The 17,877-nt window shown below is 41.7% G+C and overlaps 1 protein-coding gene across 1 annotated transcript; it reads left to right on the forward strand.

The window, feature by feature from the left end:
* Positions 1–690: 690 nt before the first annotated feature.
* On the forward strand, positions 691–17,660 carry LOC135051191 (protein BNIP5-like). Its single transcript, XM_063957302.1, has 5 exons — positions 691–1,322; positions 3,045–3,182; positions 4,726–4,787; positions 6,095–6,358; positions 16,989–17,660. The coding sequence occupies exons 1-5, from the start codon at positions 692–694 to the stop codon at positions 17,028–17,030; spliced, it is 1,137 nt and encodes a 378-aa protein (XP_063813372.1). The 5' UTR covers position 691; the 3' UTR covers positions 17,031–17,660.
* The last annotated feature ends 217 nt before the right edge of the window (positions 17,661–17,877 follow it).

The raw sequence follows: 17,877 nt of genomic DNA on the forward strand, positions 1-17,877 counted from the left end.
TGGTATTGGTATCTATCTATCTATCTATCTATCTATCTATCTATCTATCTATCTATCTATCTATCTTCTATCCAGGCACAACAATACTATACTTTTTTGCTTTGCTCCTATCTCAGAATCAGCTACTTAATCTGAGATATTGTACCACAAAAATCTACACTAAATGAATTTGAAGTTGCAGAATCAGAAATGAACAGAGAATAGTTTGACATAATAGTTGCTCTAGAGCATACAGTAGCTTTATGCTTCTTGTCTTAAGCATATGTTTTCTTATCGAATAGCAAAACAAATTGTTAACTGTACCACAAAAGGGGGGGGGGGAAACATTCAGAAGGAATGTGCTACTTATAGCATGATCTCTGAGTTACACTGAAAGACTTACAAGTAATGTACAAGATCTGAGACTGGCTCTTTGTGTTTGTAAAGAAGTATCACCTTCCTGTTTTTATGTATGCACATTTATGCAATTGTGTGCATCTGTGTGCAAGTTCCTGTACATATGCGCTATGTATATCTGGTTATACGGTAGTGTGTGCATGCTTCAGTGTAAAAATGTAAGTACTACTATGTGTTGGTGTGTGCTTATAATTATGTCACAAAGTATAATTAGAAAAGCTTCCTGGTCTTGACCTGTCCCCTGATTGAATGTAAATAGTAATATGTATCATTTTGTGTTTAATACAGGCATAAAATGGAGGAGGCAGCAAGCAGAAGCCCAGGAACAGAAAGGAAAGTAAGAGGGAAGTTTGTTTCTTTGAGCAAGCAGGAGGCCAAAATGGTGCTGGAAATGTACGTGAAAAGGAGTTTCAGCAACCGTGAAAGAAGAACAGAGGGGAGACAAAGTGATAAAAGGGTGCAGAGATCGCACAGTGACCGCAGCAGATATAAACAAAGAGTAAAGAAAAATAAGATGCTGATATCTACAAAGGCAGACATTCAAGAAACAAATAAAATAGCTATGGATGACAAAAATACAGAAAGTAATGAAACTGCTATACAGAAGCTTCAACCAGCAACCATCGCTAAGGCTAATAGCGTAAAAAAAACTTCATGGTTTAAGACCTTTCTGAGTCATTTTTTTAAAACAGATGATAAAGTTTCAGAGCAAAATGTAACTGTGGTCAATAAGACGGTTCAAGTCTCTGTGAGCTCTTCCACTGATGCACATTTAATTCAGACTGCCAAAAAAACCAGCTTAAAAAAAAATAGCATCCGAAGAGCCCTTTCCTTAAAGAAGAATGCATCAGATGAAGACAAGAAGCCGAAGAGGCCAACCCATCTGCCATTGAAGCGTATCAATAAGCCATTACCACTCAAACTATGTAAGTATTTATAGCATTTCTTGAACCAATAAGAAGTAGAAACTATAGCGCATGAAAATGCTGCAAATAGCCCAAATCTTGGAGAATTAGTGGCATGCAAAAACATTGATACTAAATTGAAATGGGTGGTATCTGTGTCTCTATGGAATGTGAAAGAAGCTAGTGGCTGCCTAATAGGAATTGGGTGATTCTAAACACCTAATATGTATTAATATTTTAGTGGAGAGTACATGGTTTCCTGTAGATGTAAAAAGAAGGGCTAGGGGACTGCGCTTATTCCTGCCTCACTCGATATATTACAGCTGCTCTGGAGAACAAGGAGAGGATTCCACTATCCTCTCCGTTACTAGAACACGGAAAAAAGGGGGATATCTCCCAGCGCTTGGTTATATCGAGTGAGTTCTATACAAGTGATTTAGTAAATACCAATAATCACAACCTCAAAGAGTGAAATAAAATAAATTTTCTTTTATTAAAGGTAAGATATGAGTGTCTTTCACTCCGTTCTAGAATACTAAAAGTTTTACAGTTATTCCTAATACCGGTATACTAAAAATAAATAAAATAACAGGACAAACAACACAAATAACATGTATAATTTGTGATACGCTATCCTTAGCGATTTACTCACTAAATGTCTTATAATCACTAAAGGGTGAATCTTAAGTCCCAAGAGTATGTGGAAAAAATTACCATACTCTTGGGACTTAAGATTCACCCTTTAGTGATTATAAGACATTTAGTGAGTAAATCGCTAAGGATAGCGTATCACAAATTATACATGTTATTTGTGTTGTTTGTCCTGTTATTTTATTTATTTTTAGTATACCGGTATTAGGAATCACTGTAAAACTTTTAGTATTCTAGAACGGAGTGAAAGACACTCATATCTTACCTTTAATAAAATAAAATTTATTTTATTTCACTCTTTGAGGTTGTGATTATTGGTATTTACTAAATCACTTGTATAGAACTCACTCGATATAACCAAGCGCTGGGAGATATCCCCCTTTTTTCTGGTTTCCTGTAGAGCCTTTAAAACATTAACAGTTTCATGATCATTAAGTGGAGGCGATGATATGTAAGTGAGACCTTTTTCTAAAATGTAACCCTTTTCTGGAATCAATGATGGACAAATCCTAATTGTTATCTTCCTGTTTATTTTATTTATCCCTGTGACTTAAAAACAGTTATTATACTTTTATTAATTGTGATACATCTTTCATTAAAGCATTGCATTTACACGAATTAACACAACTAGAAGTCTTGATTATCATTCTTGACACTTAATGATCATATACTGTAGTACTTACCTAATCACCATTCTTAACGATTTACAGACCCCACATAAAATCCTATAGACTCTTTGCACTTCTCACCAGCTTGACAAAAATATTATCTTTGTCCAAACAAAGTTATTACTGGCTTCCTTATTTTACATCCTCCCAGCCTTTTCTCCCCTCATATAGAAATTGCACACATAATATGTAAGAGCTATTTGCACCATTTCACAAAAATATTTTATGGATTTGCTTTCCTAAAATAAACTTGTGATTGACTCAGGGGCATTTTAAGGCAGGATGGGGCCCATCTACAAATTTGTCATGAAATGTAATCATTTTAAATAACTCCAGTTCATGAGCATAGTTACATTGCTTTCATCATATAGATAAATTCAGATTATACTAACATGTCAGTATATTACTAATGTCATTTGTGTAGGTGAAAAGAATGAGAGCTGTTATTATCAGCAAGTGTCTGAAGAGATTGAGAACCTTGTAAAAGATATTGATAATCTGGAAATAGGAACAAGGAAGCCAAGTTTGGGAGAAGAATTAAACACAGAAGTGTTGGACACTGGTAAGCTCATACATACATACATACATACATACATACATACATACATATATATATATATACTGTATATATATATATATATATATATACTGTATATATAAGGAGTGTAGAGTACTTATTTAGTATGCATTGGTAAGATCTCTAGTGACAAATTTCCCATTAGGTAAGTGGGGCAGGTGCCTATGGGCGACACTCGTTTGGGGACGGCATGTGGATGCTTGTGTTGGTACTGTCAGCCCAACTATTACCAGTAACAGCGAAGTACAGTATCTCTATACTGTACCATATGCCAGTGGTTCCCAAACCTTTTTGAGTCACAGCACCCTAGAGCTTCAGAATTTTTCTTACGGCACCCCTAGGCCACAAGTTTCTTATTGCGAAATTTAGGGGGAAAAAAGTAAATTAAATAAACTGTGTTTATATGTCAAACCTTGTTCAGTTCTATGGTGAGGGACAGGGTTCACTTGTGTTTGTCAATATATTTTATGATTGGAATCCACAAGCACTGGTTATGTCTATTATATTATATTATATTGTGTATATATATATATATATATATATATATATATAGCGCATGTATGTGTGTATATTATATGTATTATATTGATCGTAAATCATTTGAATTGCTCCTGGACCATGAACCCAGGGCACCCCTGCAAGTAGCCCACGGCACACACAGTTTGAGAACCACTGCCATATGCCATCTTGAATGGAGTGCAAACGGGAAGGACACACACATACTGCCACTTTAAGCTGTCCTTCTTAGTAAATATGTATACGTAATTAAAACAAAAAAAAATCACAGTTAGTAGCTTTTTTATTATTCTATTAAATTGGCTATCCCCAAATGAGGATTTATAACCAATCAAAAAAGCAATAAAATTTGGCGGACAGAGGCAACCATTACTGTTGTGCCTAGGGGTGCCCTCACCCCTAAAGATCTCCACAGGTGTGTCAAGACTGGCAAGCAAAGTGGTAGGACTTTACTTACCACTGTCAGCCACCATTGCAGTTGATTGAGATGAATATCATTCAGCTACCTGGTTATATTCTGTAAACAATACCAAGTGCAATACCTAAGTTATGTTATTGCTGCATAGTAGTAGATATTTCTCTGACTTTGAAATCTCTGACTTTGAAAACAAGAAGTGTATCACCGTGAATGGAGAATTATGTTTCCTTGAAATGTTTAAAATAGCAACATAATAAGATCTTGAGATACCCCACCCATCTCTTTTCACAAAAATGCAATTTTCTTGTTAATGAGACACTCCAAGCCTGCAGCATTGTCAGACATAGCTATTTCAAGCAGCGTAATATACTCTACAGTTTTATACTTTAAGATAACCTGTAAAAAAAAAAAAACTTTATGGACACCAAAGTATCGACACAGAAAGTTTGCGACAGGCCAATGCCAGTGCAGCTAGTTTCATATACTACAAAAAATGAAGTTTAGCTGTATAAAATAACATCACATGTTGGTTGTTATGTGTTACTGTTTTTGCATTTTGTTTGTAAATAACTTGGGTATTTTCTTTTGTTCCAGAAACTGTCATTAAGAAAATTGTATCCATTCTCCAAAAACAGGGGGATGTATATGATAGAAAGGTATGTAAAGACTGTATATGTGTATACGAAAAGCATGTCTTGTACTACAGTATTAGACACTCCAACATGACCCACCCCACTAGGTACAAAATGCTCTGTTCCTGGACTTCCCTCTTAATTTATGATTTCCGTCACCTGTGTTGAACTGGTTAAATGATAAGAAATGTGTTTCTTCACTGGTGATGGCAATAATAAATTAAGAGGGAAGTCCAGAAACAGAGCATTTCGTACCTAGTGGGGCGGGTCATGTTGGAGGGTATGCAGTATTCACATATTATAGGTATCAGAATGTTGCACAATTGAAAACGTGTATAAGGTTTACACTCAAAGCAGTCACTACAAGTCAGTAATGCTAACTACTCTGATACAATATGTCCAATAATGCACTTATCTGAATAAAATATGTGTGTATATATACATATATAAACAAATAATCTTGCAGGCTGAGGCGGCACTCAGGCACAATATATACAGAAAAGAGGAACAGCTGTTGCTAACATTTGAGAATGTAATCTTTCATCAGGCAGAGTTTTGTGAAAAAAACTGCAAATACAAATTTAATAGTTATTATTTTTGCCGACTGTGTGGCCAGCTTTTTGTGCGGAGGCTCCATTGACCTCATTGTTAATCTGGATTTGGATAAAATTCTGAACAACTGTTCTTCATTCTCCATCTACTGTTTCTGAGTGCCGCCTCCATCTGATATATATATATATATATAGTGACCTTTAATACCCTTCTACTATTTCATAGAGGTGAACATTCCACCAGAAGAGAAATTAAGAGGCAGTCCTCATATTCTCAGATGCAAGTAAAGTGCATTAAAAATGAGCCAACATTTCACAATGCTTAGACCATCTTTCCTCAGGGTGTAACATAGATGTATATTCATTATATAACTCCCTCTGCTCTTGCTCATGGCTGCCAAATCTTGCAGTCTCAGATGTAGCTTAGGAATGCAAATTCAGTCAGAAGGAAGGACCCAGACAAGTAAATGAATACTCACATTATAGTGACACAGTAATTAGCATTGCCACCTTGCTGTAGCTTCCGGGAGTGTATCTTGCACTGGGTCAGGGACTGTTATGTCTGAATAAGTGTACTGGGTTGTGTAATACATTGTTGCTATATAAATAAAAAGATAATAATTATGATTGCTAATAATTATGCAGCATCTGATGATATTTAAATCTTAACAATATATTGCGTTATCTTCTAATGTTGAAAACATTGTTAAACATAGGAGTAGTTGATATGGAAGTGGATATATTGATGTTTATTAAAGTTACATTTCATTATATTTACAGATTAAGGAAGACCCTACTCTCAATAACTTCTTCAGAGACATCTCCTATAATTCATTCAAGCAGCTTGCAGATGTCTATATTGACAAGGAAGTAAAAACCAGGGGAACAGATGCAACTCCCGAGGACATGAAATTTGCATTCTCTGTTCATTTTACAAAACAGGTTGTAGGACTCTCCACTCACCCTGCAAATAGGATTATGGGCTTTGGAAACCAGTATCTACAAGACACATTTACATGGCTCTCCTGCAATATGGATAATGTGGTGAGTACAACAGTATGTGTAGTGTAATGTGACAGGAATAATTGTTTTGGCTTAATTAATATAGCATATATTTAGGTAGCGTAAAGCCATGGAAATAATATTGACAACCAGGAAATATGTTAAGAAACATCAAAAAGTGATTGTTAAAATATAGGGGTCAATTCATTGAGATGAGAATATCCCCTTCTCCTTTGTTTATCCTATTTATTAAAGGGTATTGCCAGCAATGTCTATCACAGAATATCACCACCAACAGTAGCCATTGCTGGGGCTCTCATGCGATAGTTTCTCCAAAGCATGGAGAAGCGGCTGCATAGGTACCAACTCTGACCACATATGATTGGCATTGTAAAATACACAACTAGTGTATTCCTGGTGCGCACTAGAGCAGCCTATGTACAACAAAGAATTGGGACCACACCTTTAGTCCCTACCAAACATCCACAAAAAAGACAATTTTCAGTAATATACAATGGCACTCAAGGGAAACAGTAACCACACTTCCCTTCAATTCTTTTATGAGGGTTTATATGGTATATAAAATAAGATTTTACTTACCGATAAATCTATTTCTCGGAGTCCGTAGTGGATGCTGGGGTTCCTGAAAGGACCATGGGGAATAGCGGCTCCGCAGGAGACAGGGCACAAAAAGTAAAGCTTTTTCCGATCAGGTGGTGTGCACTGGCTCCTCCCCCTATGACCCTCCTCCAGACTCCAGTTAGGTACTGTGCCCGGACGAGCGTACACAATAAGGGAGGATTTTGAATCCCGGGTAAGACTCATACCAGCCACACCAATCACACCGTACAACTTGTGATCTAAACCCAGTTAACAGTATGATAACAGCGGAGCCTCTGAAAGATGGCTTCCTACAACAATAACCCGAATAAGTTAACAATAACTATGTACAATTTATGCAGATAATCCGCACTTGGGATGGGCGCCCAGCATCCACTACGGACTCCGAGAAATAGATTTATCGGTAAGTAAAATCTTATTTTCTCTATCGTCCTAGTGGATGCTGGGGTTCCTGAAAGGACCATGGGGATTATACCAAAGCTCCCAAACGGGCGGGAGAGTGCGGATGACTCTGCAGCACCGAATGAGAGAACTCCAGGTCCTCCTTAGCCAGAGTATCAAATTTGTAAAATTTTACAAACGTGTTCTCCCCTGACCACGTAGCTGCTCGGCAAAGTTGTAATGCCGAGACCCCTCGGGCAGCCGCCCAAGATGAGCCCACCTTCCTTGTGGAGTGGGCCTTTACAGATTTAGGCTGTGGCAGGCCTGCCACAGAATGTGCCAGTTGGATTGTGCTACAGATCCAACGAGCAATCGTCTGCTTAGACGCAGGAGCACCCATCTTGTTGGGTGCATACAATATAAACAACGAGTCAGATTTTCTGACTCCAGCTGTTCTTGCAATATATATTTTTAATGCTCTGACAACGTCCAGTAACTTGGAGTCCTCCAAGTCACTTGTAGCCGCAGGCACTACAATAGGCTGGTTCAGATGAAATGCTGACACCACCTTAGGGAGAAAATGCGGACGAGTCCGCAGTTCTGCCCTGTCCGAATGGAAAATCAGATATGGGCTTTTGTAAGATAAAGCTGCCAATTCTGACACTCTCCTGGCAGAAGCCAGGGCTAGAAGCATGGTCACTTTCCAAGTGAGATATTTCAAATCCACCTTATTTAGTGGTTCAAACCAATGAGATTTTAGAAAATCCAAAACTACATTGAGATCCCACGGTGCCACTGGAGGCACCACAGGAGGCTGTATATGCAGCACTCCCTTAACAAAGGTCTGGACTTCAGGGACTGAAGCCAATTCTTTTTGAAAGAAAATCGACAGGGCCGAAATTTGAACCTTAATAGATCCCAATTTGAGACCCATAGACAATCCTGATTGCAGGAAATGTAGGAATCGACCCAGTTGAAATTCCTCCGTCGGAGCACTCCGATCTTCGCACCACGCAACATATTTTCGCCAAATTCGGTAATAATGTTGCACGGTTACTTCTTTCCTTGCTTTAATCAAAGTAGGAATGACTTCTTCCGGCATGCCTTTTTCCATTAGGATCCGGCGTTCAACCGCCATGCCGTCAAACGCAGCCGCGGTAAGTCTTGAAACAGACAGGGACCCTGCTGAAGCAAGTCCCTCCTTAGAGGTAGAGGCCACGGATCTTCCGTGATCATCTCTTGAAGTTCCGGGTACCAAGTCCTTCTTGGCCAATCCGGAACCACTAGTATCGTTCTTACGCCTCTTTGCCGTATAATTCTCAATACTTTTGGTATGAGAGGCAGAGGAGGAAACACATACACCGACTGGTACACCCAAGGCGTTACCAGCGCGTCCACAGCTATTGCCTGCGGATCTCTTGACCTGGCGCAATACCTGTCCAGTTTTTTGTTGAGGCGAGACGCCATCATGTCCACCATTGGTCTTTCCCAACGGGTTACCAGCATGTGGAAGACTTCTGGATGAAGTCCCCACTCTCCCGGGTGAAGATCGTGTCTGCTGAGGAAGTCTGCTTCCCAGTTGTCCACTCCCGGGATGAACACTGCTGATAGCGCTATCACATGATTCTCTGCCCAGCGAAGAATCCTTGCAGCTTCTGCCATTGCACTCCTGCTTCTTGTGCCGCCCTGTCTGTTCACATGGGCGACTGCCGTGATGTTGTCCGACTGGATCAACACCGGTTTTCCCTGAAGCAGAGGTTCTGCCTGGCTTAGAGCATTGTATATTGCTCTTAGTTCCAGAATGTTTATGTGAAGAGACGTTTCCAGGCTCGTCCATACTCCCTGGAAGTTTCTTCCTTGTGTGACTGCTCCCCAGCCTCTCAGGCTGGCGTCCGTGGTCACCAGGATCCAATCCTGTATGCCGAATCTGCGGCTCTCCAATAGATGAGGACTCTGCAACCACCACAGAAGAGACACCCTTGTCCTTGGAGACAGGGTTATCCGTAGGTGCATCTGAAGATGCGACCCTGACCATTTGTCCAACAGATCCCTTTGGAAAATTCTTGCGTGGAATCTGCCGAATGGAATTGCTTCGTAAGAAGCCACCATTTTTCCCAGGACTCTTGTGCATTGATGTACAGACACCTTTCCTGGTTTTAGGAGGTTCCTGACAAGCTCGGATAACTCCTTGGCTTTTTCCTCCGGGAGAAAAACCTTTTTCTGAACCGTGTCCAGAATCATCCCTAGGAACAGCAGACGAGTTGTCGGCATTAACTGGGATTTTGGAATATTCAGAATCCACCCGTGCTGTTTTAGCACTTCTTGAGACAGTGCTAATCCCATCTCTAGCTGTTCTCTGGACCTCGCCCTTATTAGGAGATCGTCCAAGTATGGGATAATTAATACGCCTTTTCTTCGAAGAAGAATCATCATCTCGGCCATTACCTTTGTAAAGATCCGAGGTGCCGTGGACAATCCGAACGGCAGCGTCTGAAACTGATAGTGACAGTTTTGTACAACGAACCTGAGGTACCCCTGGTGTGAGGGGTAAATTGGAACGTGGAGATACGCATCCTTGATGTCCAAGGATACCATAAAGTCCCCCTCTTCCAGGTTCGCTATCACTGCTCTGAGTGACTCCATTTTGAACTTGAACTTCTTTATGTACAGGTTCAAGGACTTCAGATTTAGAATAGGCCTTACCGAGCCATCCGGCTTCGGTACCACAAAAAGAGTGGAATAATACCCCTTCCCTTGTTGTAGAAGAGGTACCTTGACTATCACCTGCTGAGAGTACAGCTTGTGAATGGCTTCCAAAACCGTCTCCCTTTCGGAGGGGGACGTTGGTAAAGCAGACTTCAGGAAACGGCGAGGTGGATCCGTCTCTAATTCCAACCTGTACCCTTGAGATATTATCTGCAGGATCCAGGGATCTACCTGCGAGTGAGCCCACTGCGCGCTGTAATTTTTGAGACGACCGCCCACCATCCCCGAGTCCGCTTGAGGAGCCCCAGCGTCATGCTGAGGCTTTTGTAGAAGCCGGGGAGGGCTTCTGTTCCTGGGAAGGAGCTGCGTGTTGCTGTCTCTTCCCTCGACCTTTGCCTCGTGGCAGATATGAATAGCCCTTTGCTCTCTTATTTTTAAAGGAACGAAAGGGCTGCGGTTGAAAAGTCGGTGCCTTTTTCTGTGGGGGAGTGACTTGAGGTAGAAAGGTGGATTTCCCGGCTGTAGCCGTGGCCACCAAATCTGATAGACCGACTCCAAATAACTCCTCCCCTTTATACGGCAAAACTTCCATATGCCGTTTTGAATCCGCATCGCCTGTCCACTGTCGCGTCCATAAAGCTCTTCTGGCCGAAATGGACATAGCACTTACCCGTGATGCCAGTGTGCAGATATCCCTCTGTGCATCACGCATATAAAGAAATGCATCCTTTATTTGTTCTAACGACAGTAAAATATTGTCCCTGTCCAGGGTATCAATATTTTCAATCAGGGACTCTGACCAAACTACCCCAGCACTGCCCATCCAGGCAGTCGCTACAGCTGGTCGTAGTATAACACCTGCATGTGTGTATATACTTTTTTGGATATTTTCCATCCTCCTATCTGATGGATCTTTAAGTGCGGCCGTCTCAGGAGAGGGTAACGCCACTTGTTTAGATAAGCGTGTTAGCGCCTTGTCCACCCTAGGAGGTGTTTCCCAGCGCTCCCTAACCTCTGGCGGGAAAGGGTATAATGCCAATAATTTCTTTGAAATTATCAGTTTTTTATCAGGGGCAACCCACGCTTCATTACACACGTCATTTAATTCTTCTGATTCAGGAAAAACTATAGGTAGTTTTTTCATACCCCACATAATACCCTGTTTAGTGGTACCTGTAGTATCAGCTAAATGTAACGCCTCCTTCATTGCCAAAATCATATAACGTGTGGCCCTACTGGAAAATACGGTTGATTCGTCACCGTCACCACTGGAGTCATCGCCTGTGTCTGGGTCTGTGTCGACCGACTGAGGCAAAGGGCGTTTCACAGCCCCTGACGGTGTTTGAGTCGCCTGGACAGGCACTAATTGATTGTCCGGCCGCCTCATGTCGTCAAACGACTGCTTTAGCGTGTTGACACTATCCCGTAGTTCCATAAATAAAGGCATCCATTCCGGTGTCGACTCCCTAGGGGGTGACATCCTCATATTTGGCAATTGCTCCGCCTCCACACCAATATCGTCCTCATACATGTCGACACACACGTACCGACACACAGCAGACACACAGGGAATGCTCCTAACGAAGACAGGACCCACTAGCCCTTTGGGGAGACAGAGGGAGAGTTTGCCAGCACACACCAAAAGCGCTATATATATATATATTAGGGATAGCCTTATAATAAGTGCTCCCTTATAGCTGCTTTGTTATATCAAATTATCGCCATAAATGTGCCCCCCCCTCTCTGTTTTACCCTGTTTCTGTAGTGCAGTGCAGGGGAGAGACTTGGGAGCCGTCCTGACCAGCGGAGCTGTGAGAGGAAATGGCGCCGTGTGCTGAGGAGATAGGCCCCGCCCCTTTTCTGGCGGGCTCGTCTCCCGCTATTTAGAGAAATCAGGCAGGGGTTAAATATCTCCATATAGCCTCTAGGGCTATATGTGAGGTATTTTTAGCCTTTATAGGTAATCATTTTGCCTCCCAGGGCGCCCCCCTCCCAGCGCCCTGCACCCTCAGTGACTGCCGTGTGAAGTGTGCTGAGAGGAAAATGGCGCACAGCTGCAGTGCTGTGCGCTACCTTATGAAGACTGCAGGAGTCTTCAGCCGCCGATTCTGGACCTCTTCTGTCTTCAGCATCTGCAAGGGGGCCGGCGGCGTGGCTCCGGTGACCATCCAGGCTGTACCCGTGATCGTCCCTCTGGAGCTTGATGTCCAGTAGCCAAGAAGCCAATCCATCCTGCACGCAGGTGAGTTGACTCCTTCTCCCCTCAGTCCCTCGCTGCAGTGATCCTGTTGCCAGCAGGAATCACTGTAAAATAAAAAACCTAGCTAAACTTTTTCTAAGCAGCTCTTTAGGAGAGCCACCTAGATTGCACCCTTCTCGGCCGGGCACAAAAATCTAACTGGAGTCTGGAGGAGGGTCATAGGGGGAGGAGCCAGTGCACACCACCTGATCGGAAAAAGCTTTACTTTTTGTGCCCTGTCTCCTGCGGAGCCGCTATTCCCCATGGTCCTTTCAGGAACCCCAGCATCCACTAGGACGATAGAGAAAAGAGAGAAACCACAACATATCCTTGTGTAATACAGTTTTAACCAAAGAATCAGTCATTGTGAATAACAACGTAAGTTAAGTGTGGCCAGTACTCAGAGAAGCCCCCTATACCTTACACTTACACATTCAAAGTAAAGAAATAGGCACAGCAAATGGGTCTCTCATTAGGTGGCACTATCATCACCATCACCATAAGTATAGGTTAACAGGAGATGCCTCCTTGACAATTTACTCAGAAACTTGGAGGTAAAACAGGAACATCTGATGGATCTTTTTCTCCTGAAAATGAAGATGACTCCCTATCTTACTTTTTGATGGAGAAGCACACCTTTGGTATGGGTATTTACAACAGCCAGAGTGGTGAGAAGGATTGAATGGTGTAGAAAAAGGGTGCCCTGTTGATATGAACTTCCTCCTTCCTTCCTCAATATGTCTCCTTCTGTCCAGATTGAACTGTCCCCACCAACTTGTTTCTATCCAAAGCAGCCCCATTGATATGAACTTCCTCCTTCCTTCCTCAGAATGGTCTCCTTCTGTCCAGATTGAACTGTCCCCACCAACTCGTTTCTATACAATGCAGTTCCATTGATATGAACTCCCTCTTTCTTTCCTCAGTATGGTCTCCTTCTGTCCAGTTTAAACTGTCCCCACCAATGTCTTTCTATACAATGCTGGATCTTTTTCAAGGTATCTTAAAAAAGATCCAGCTTTGAATAGAAATGCATTGAAGGAGACAGTTAAAACTGGACAGAAGGAGGCCATACTGAGGAAGAAAGAACATGGCTGTGTTTTTCTACCCCATTCAATCCTCCTTACCACTCTGGCTGATGCGATTACCCACACCAAAGGGGAGCATCTCCATCTAAAAGGAAAATAGGGAGTACAATCTTCATCATCAGGAGAAAAAGACCCATCAGATGTGCCTGGTTTACCTCCAAGTTTATGAGTGAAGTGTCAAGGGGGCATTCCTTGTTAACCTATATTTATGTTGATGCTGACAGTACCACTTAAGAAGAAACCAATTTGATGTGCCTATTTCTTCACTTTGAATGTGTGAGTGTGGTATTTAGTGGGCTATCCCATTAAACATTCTCTTTGAGTACTGGCCAGTACTTTTTTGAGTATTAATGGCACTGTATCTGGAGTGTCTTACACACAGCTGAAAACACAGTACATGACAAGTTAGTGTACACGCTACTTGTGCTGTGAACCTATAATTTACCAGAACACTATAATACTCTTAGTTGTTGATACTTTATTTATGACTTTTACAGAGAGGAATGGATGATGCTATCTTATGTGCAGTCTGTTGTTTAGAGTAGATGATTCATCTACATGCTAAAAATAGCATTTTGGTCATTGACTCATCTGCACAGAATAACATTGTAATTCTGACATGTTGTAACATAAGCTATGTTCATTACGACATATGGTATATGTTTACAAGGAACTTGTGGCCGGCCTCTGTTAATTAGAGAGATCAAATGACCTGGAAGACAGCAGGAAATAAAACAACTGTCATAGTTAAGATAACTGTGAGGGCTATTCACTCTGTTTCTGATGCCCTGAGTATTTAGGTCAATGTGTCATTTTTTTCGGTGAGCTACAATGGGACATTTGTTGTTTGAGGATGATTAGTGTTTCATGTGCATGCTGCCAAATGAAACATCATCCTGGTTTTTGCCACCAGACCTGTACAGTGACTAGACAGATGCCTGCATGTGATATACATAGGAAATTGTGGCTAAGATCATGACTGTGATATTATTATTGTAGCACATGATACGGTACTGTCATGTACACTCCTTTTTATGCAAATACCATTTTACGCAGCACATTCATGTTCTAATCAGATACATAAAAGTGCAGTTTCACTAACTTTGGTCAACTATTTAAAAAAAAGAAAAGAAAAAAAAGTTTCCAGTGCCAATAGATATAAAAGGAAGTCTCCACTCATAGATATTCCCAACATACTCTATTTAGCAGAATCATGATCAGGACTTGTATAGTTTTAAACATTCCTTACTAGCACAGACTCTTTTCCTAGACTAAAATCCTTAAGAACTTTGAGGTTTTGAGTTGGTATAAGTGTAGTTGCTTGGATGGTTGCTACATTTTGTCCAATCAGCTTCATCGACAGCTATCCAATTACTGTGGATTATTATCACATTTCTCCCAACTGTCAAGAAGAAACCCTTAGGGCGGTATCCTATTAGTCCCAATGCCAACACTTAACGGGGATTATGCTTCGGATGTCCCAGACACCCGAACCATAATCGGTGATCAGTGTCCTGCTGGAGCGCCGATAACTCATGGGAATTATCCCCGTTCCCATGTGTTATTGCATGATCGCAGGTTCAATTTTGGATTATAAAAATGGCCTCTAATTAGATACTGTGATAATGACCATTGGTCATTAATCGCCATAATCAGCCTTTTTTATTGTCAAAACGGCAATACTCCCCTTAAGGGAGCTACACAAGGTGCAATATATCTACAGATATGGGGGGTGATTCAGACCTGATCGTACGCAGGCGGTTTTTTTGCAGTGCTGTGATCAGGTAGTTGCCTCCTACAGGGGGAGGGGGTAATCGCTGTGCAGGGGTGCGATAGCTTGTGCAGTCTCTGCACAGTTCAGGACTTACTCAGCCACTGCGATGATCCGGCCAGGAGCTGACGTCAGGAACCCTCCCTCCAAAACGGCTGGGCACACCTGCGTTTTTCCGGACACTTCCTAGAAACGGTCAGTTGACACCCACAAACGGCCTCTTCCTGTCAATCTTCTTGCGTTCGCTGGTGCGATTGCTTTCTTAGTTAAATCCGTCGCTGTCCGGTGATCCCCGTCGCCAGTGGCCACCGCAGTTCAGACCCGATTGTACCGCTGCAAAAAAAGCTAGTGTGCGATCGGGTCTGAATGACCCTCATGGACTATATAGTTCATATCGGTAGAAAAGCCAGTGCATATCGCACCATGTGGAAGCACCTAGCAATGCTGATGCATGGTCCCACGGGATCGGATCGCAAGGAAAGATAGAGTGTGCAGTCAGGGCCAATATTGACTATATCGGAGGTTCATGGCTCTGCCCACAATATAGACAATATCGGGCGTTAGCCTGCATCGCACTGTGGTGGTCATTCTGAGTTGTTCGCTAGCTGTTTTTGGTCGCTGCGAAGTGATCAGACAAAAAAAGGCACTTCTGCGCATGCGTATGTGTATGCGGCGCAATGCGCACGCGCGATGTACTTTCACAACTGCCGATGCAGTTTCACACAAGGTCTAGCGACGCTTTTCAATCGCACTGCTGGCCACAGAGTGATTGACAGGAAGTGGGTGTTTCTGGGAGGTAACTGACCGTTTTCGGGGAGTGTGTGGAAAAACGCAGGCATGTCAGATACAAATGCCGGCGTGCCTGGGGAAACGCAGGTGTGGGTGGCCGAACGCAGGGCGTGTTCGTGACGTCAAAACAGGAACTAAACAGTCTGACGTGATCGCAAGCTAGGAGTAGGTCTCGAGCTGCTCAGAAACTGCACAATCTTTTTTTGTAGCAGCGCTGCGATCCTTTCGTTCGCACTTCTGCTAAGCTAAGATACACCCCCAGAGGGCAGCGGCTTAGCGTTTGCACGGCTGCTAAAAGCAGCTAGCGAGCGAACAACTCGGAATGAGGGCCTATGTGAAGGCAGCTTTAGAGATGTTGGTGGTCATTCCGAGTTGATCGCTCGTTATTTTTTTTCGCAACGGAGCGATTAGTCGCTAATGCGCATGCGCAATGTCCGCAGTGCGACTGCGCCAAGTAAATTTGCTATGCAGTTAGCTATTTTACTCACGGCATTACAAGGTTTTTTCTTCGTTCTGGTGATCGTAATGTGATTGACAGGAAGTGGGTGTTTCTGGGCGGAAACAGGCCGTTTTATGGGTGTGTGTGAAAAAACGCTGCCGTTTCTGGGAAAAACGCGGGAGTGTCTGAAGAAACGGGGGAGTGTCTGGGCGAACACTGGGAGTGTTTGTGACGTCAAACCAGGAACGAAACTGACTGAACTGATCGCAGTTGCCGAGTAAGTCTGGAGCTACTCAGAAACTGCTAAGAAGTGTCTATTCGCAATTCTGCTAATCTTTCGTTCGCAATTTTACTATGCTAAGATTCACTCCCAGTAGGCGGCGGCTTAGCGTGTGCAAAGCTGCTAAAAGCAGCTTGCGAGCGAACAACTCGGAATGAGGGCCGTTATTGTTAAAAAAAACAGAAGCTGAAATACTGTATTTATTTATTTATTTATTTATTTATTTTATCCAAGAACAACGAAACATGAACATTGATGTTTAAAGTTAAACGTAGCATTTCTTATTTTTTTCTCCATACCATTGGTTATTATTACATTGTTCTTACAAACTAATTTATATTTTGTTTTCCTTTTGTTTCAGGCTAATTGTGCTGGTGCAGATGGATGTATCAGCCCTGACTGAGAAGAATTTTGCTTACTGTACATAAGGATATACCATGATGCTGGCACATGGCAACTACTGTAGATTTAGTTTCTTTTTTTTTCTCTAGAAAGACTTTACTGCTGGTTCAGTAATAGAAGATTTGATGTATTTTTGAACTATAAATGTTTACATTATTTAATATTCATTGTTATTTCAATCTTTTTGAAAAAGGAAAATGCTTTGAAGGACCACTCTGAAATACATAAAAAAGTAAACACAACATTGGCATATGTAAACTAGCTTACAATTACAATAGGCAATATTAAAGGGATGGTGACACGGACCTTTCAAAATAATTACTTCTATATATAAGCAGTTTCAGAAAAAAACACTTATTACATCAAGAGCCTTCATCAAAGTAACTTTTACATTACTTTTATAGTATATGTGTTTCCTGTAGTAAATTATAGGGCTATTTGGTACTTTTTGGGTAACCTCCCCCACTCTGGTCTACAAGACTTGTGGGCAGGATGAGTAGTTTGCAGAGATAAACTGCTGCCCTTTAAGACCTACTGTATTGTAGCCATACAGTATAGTGGATCACTAAATGTGGCATGAAAGCAGCTATTTATAGATGATGTTGATTAACATTGTACTGTATGTGTTACATATCCCTTACTGTTTATATTATTTATAAGTTTACATTTTTACAACTAACATTGTACATTACAATTAAACTGTAAATACATTATGTAATTTTGAACATGTATATATATGACTGTAAATAAAAGCTATTTTTGTATAAGAGTGAATAAAATAAACAGGAAGAAACTAAGATGATGTGTAGTAACATTATTTGTCATTGCTATTTAATATGCAGTTCTGG

This window comes from Pseudophryne corroboree, chromosome 2 (assembly GCF_028390025.1).
Source record: "Pseudophryne corroboree isolate aPseCor3 chromosome 2, aPseCor3.hap2, whole genome shotgun sequence".
Lineage (NCBI taxonomy): Eukaryota > Metazoa > Chordata > Amphibia > Anura > Myobatrachidae > Pseudophryne > Pseudophryne corroboree.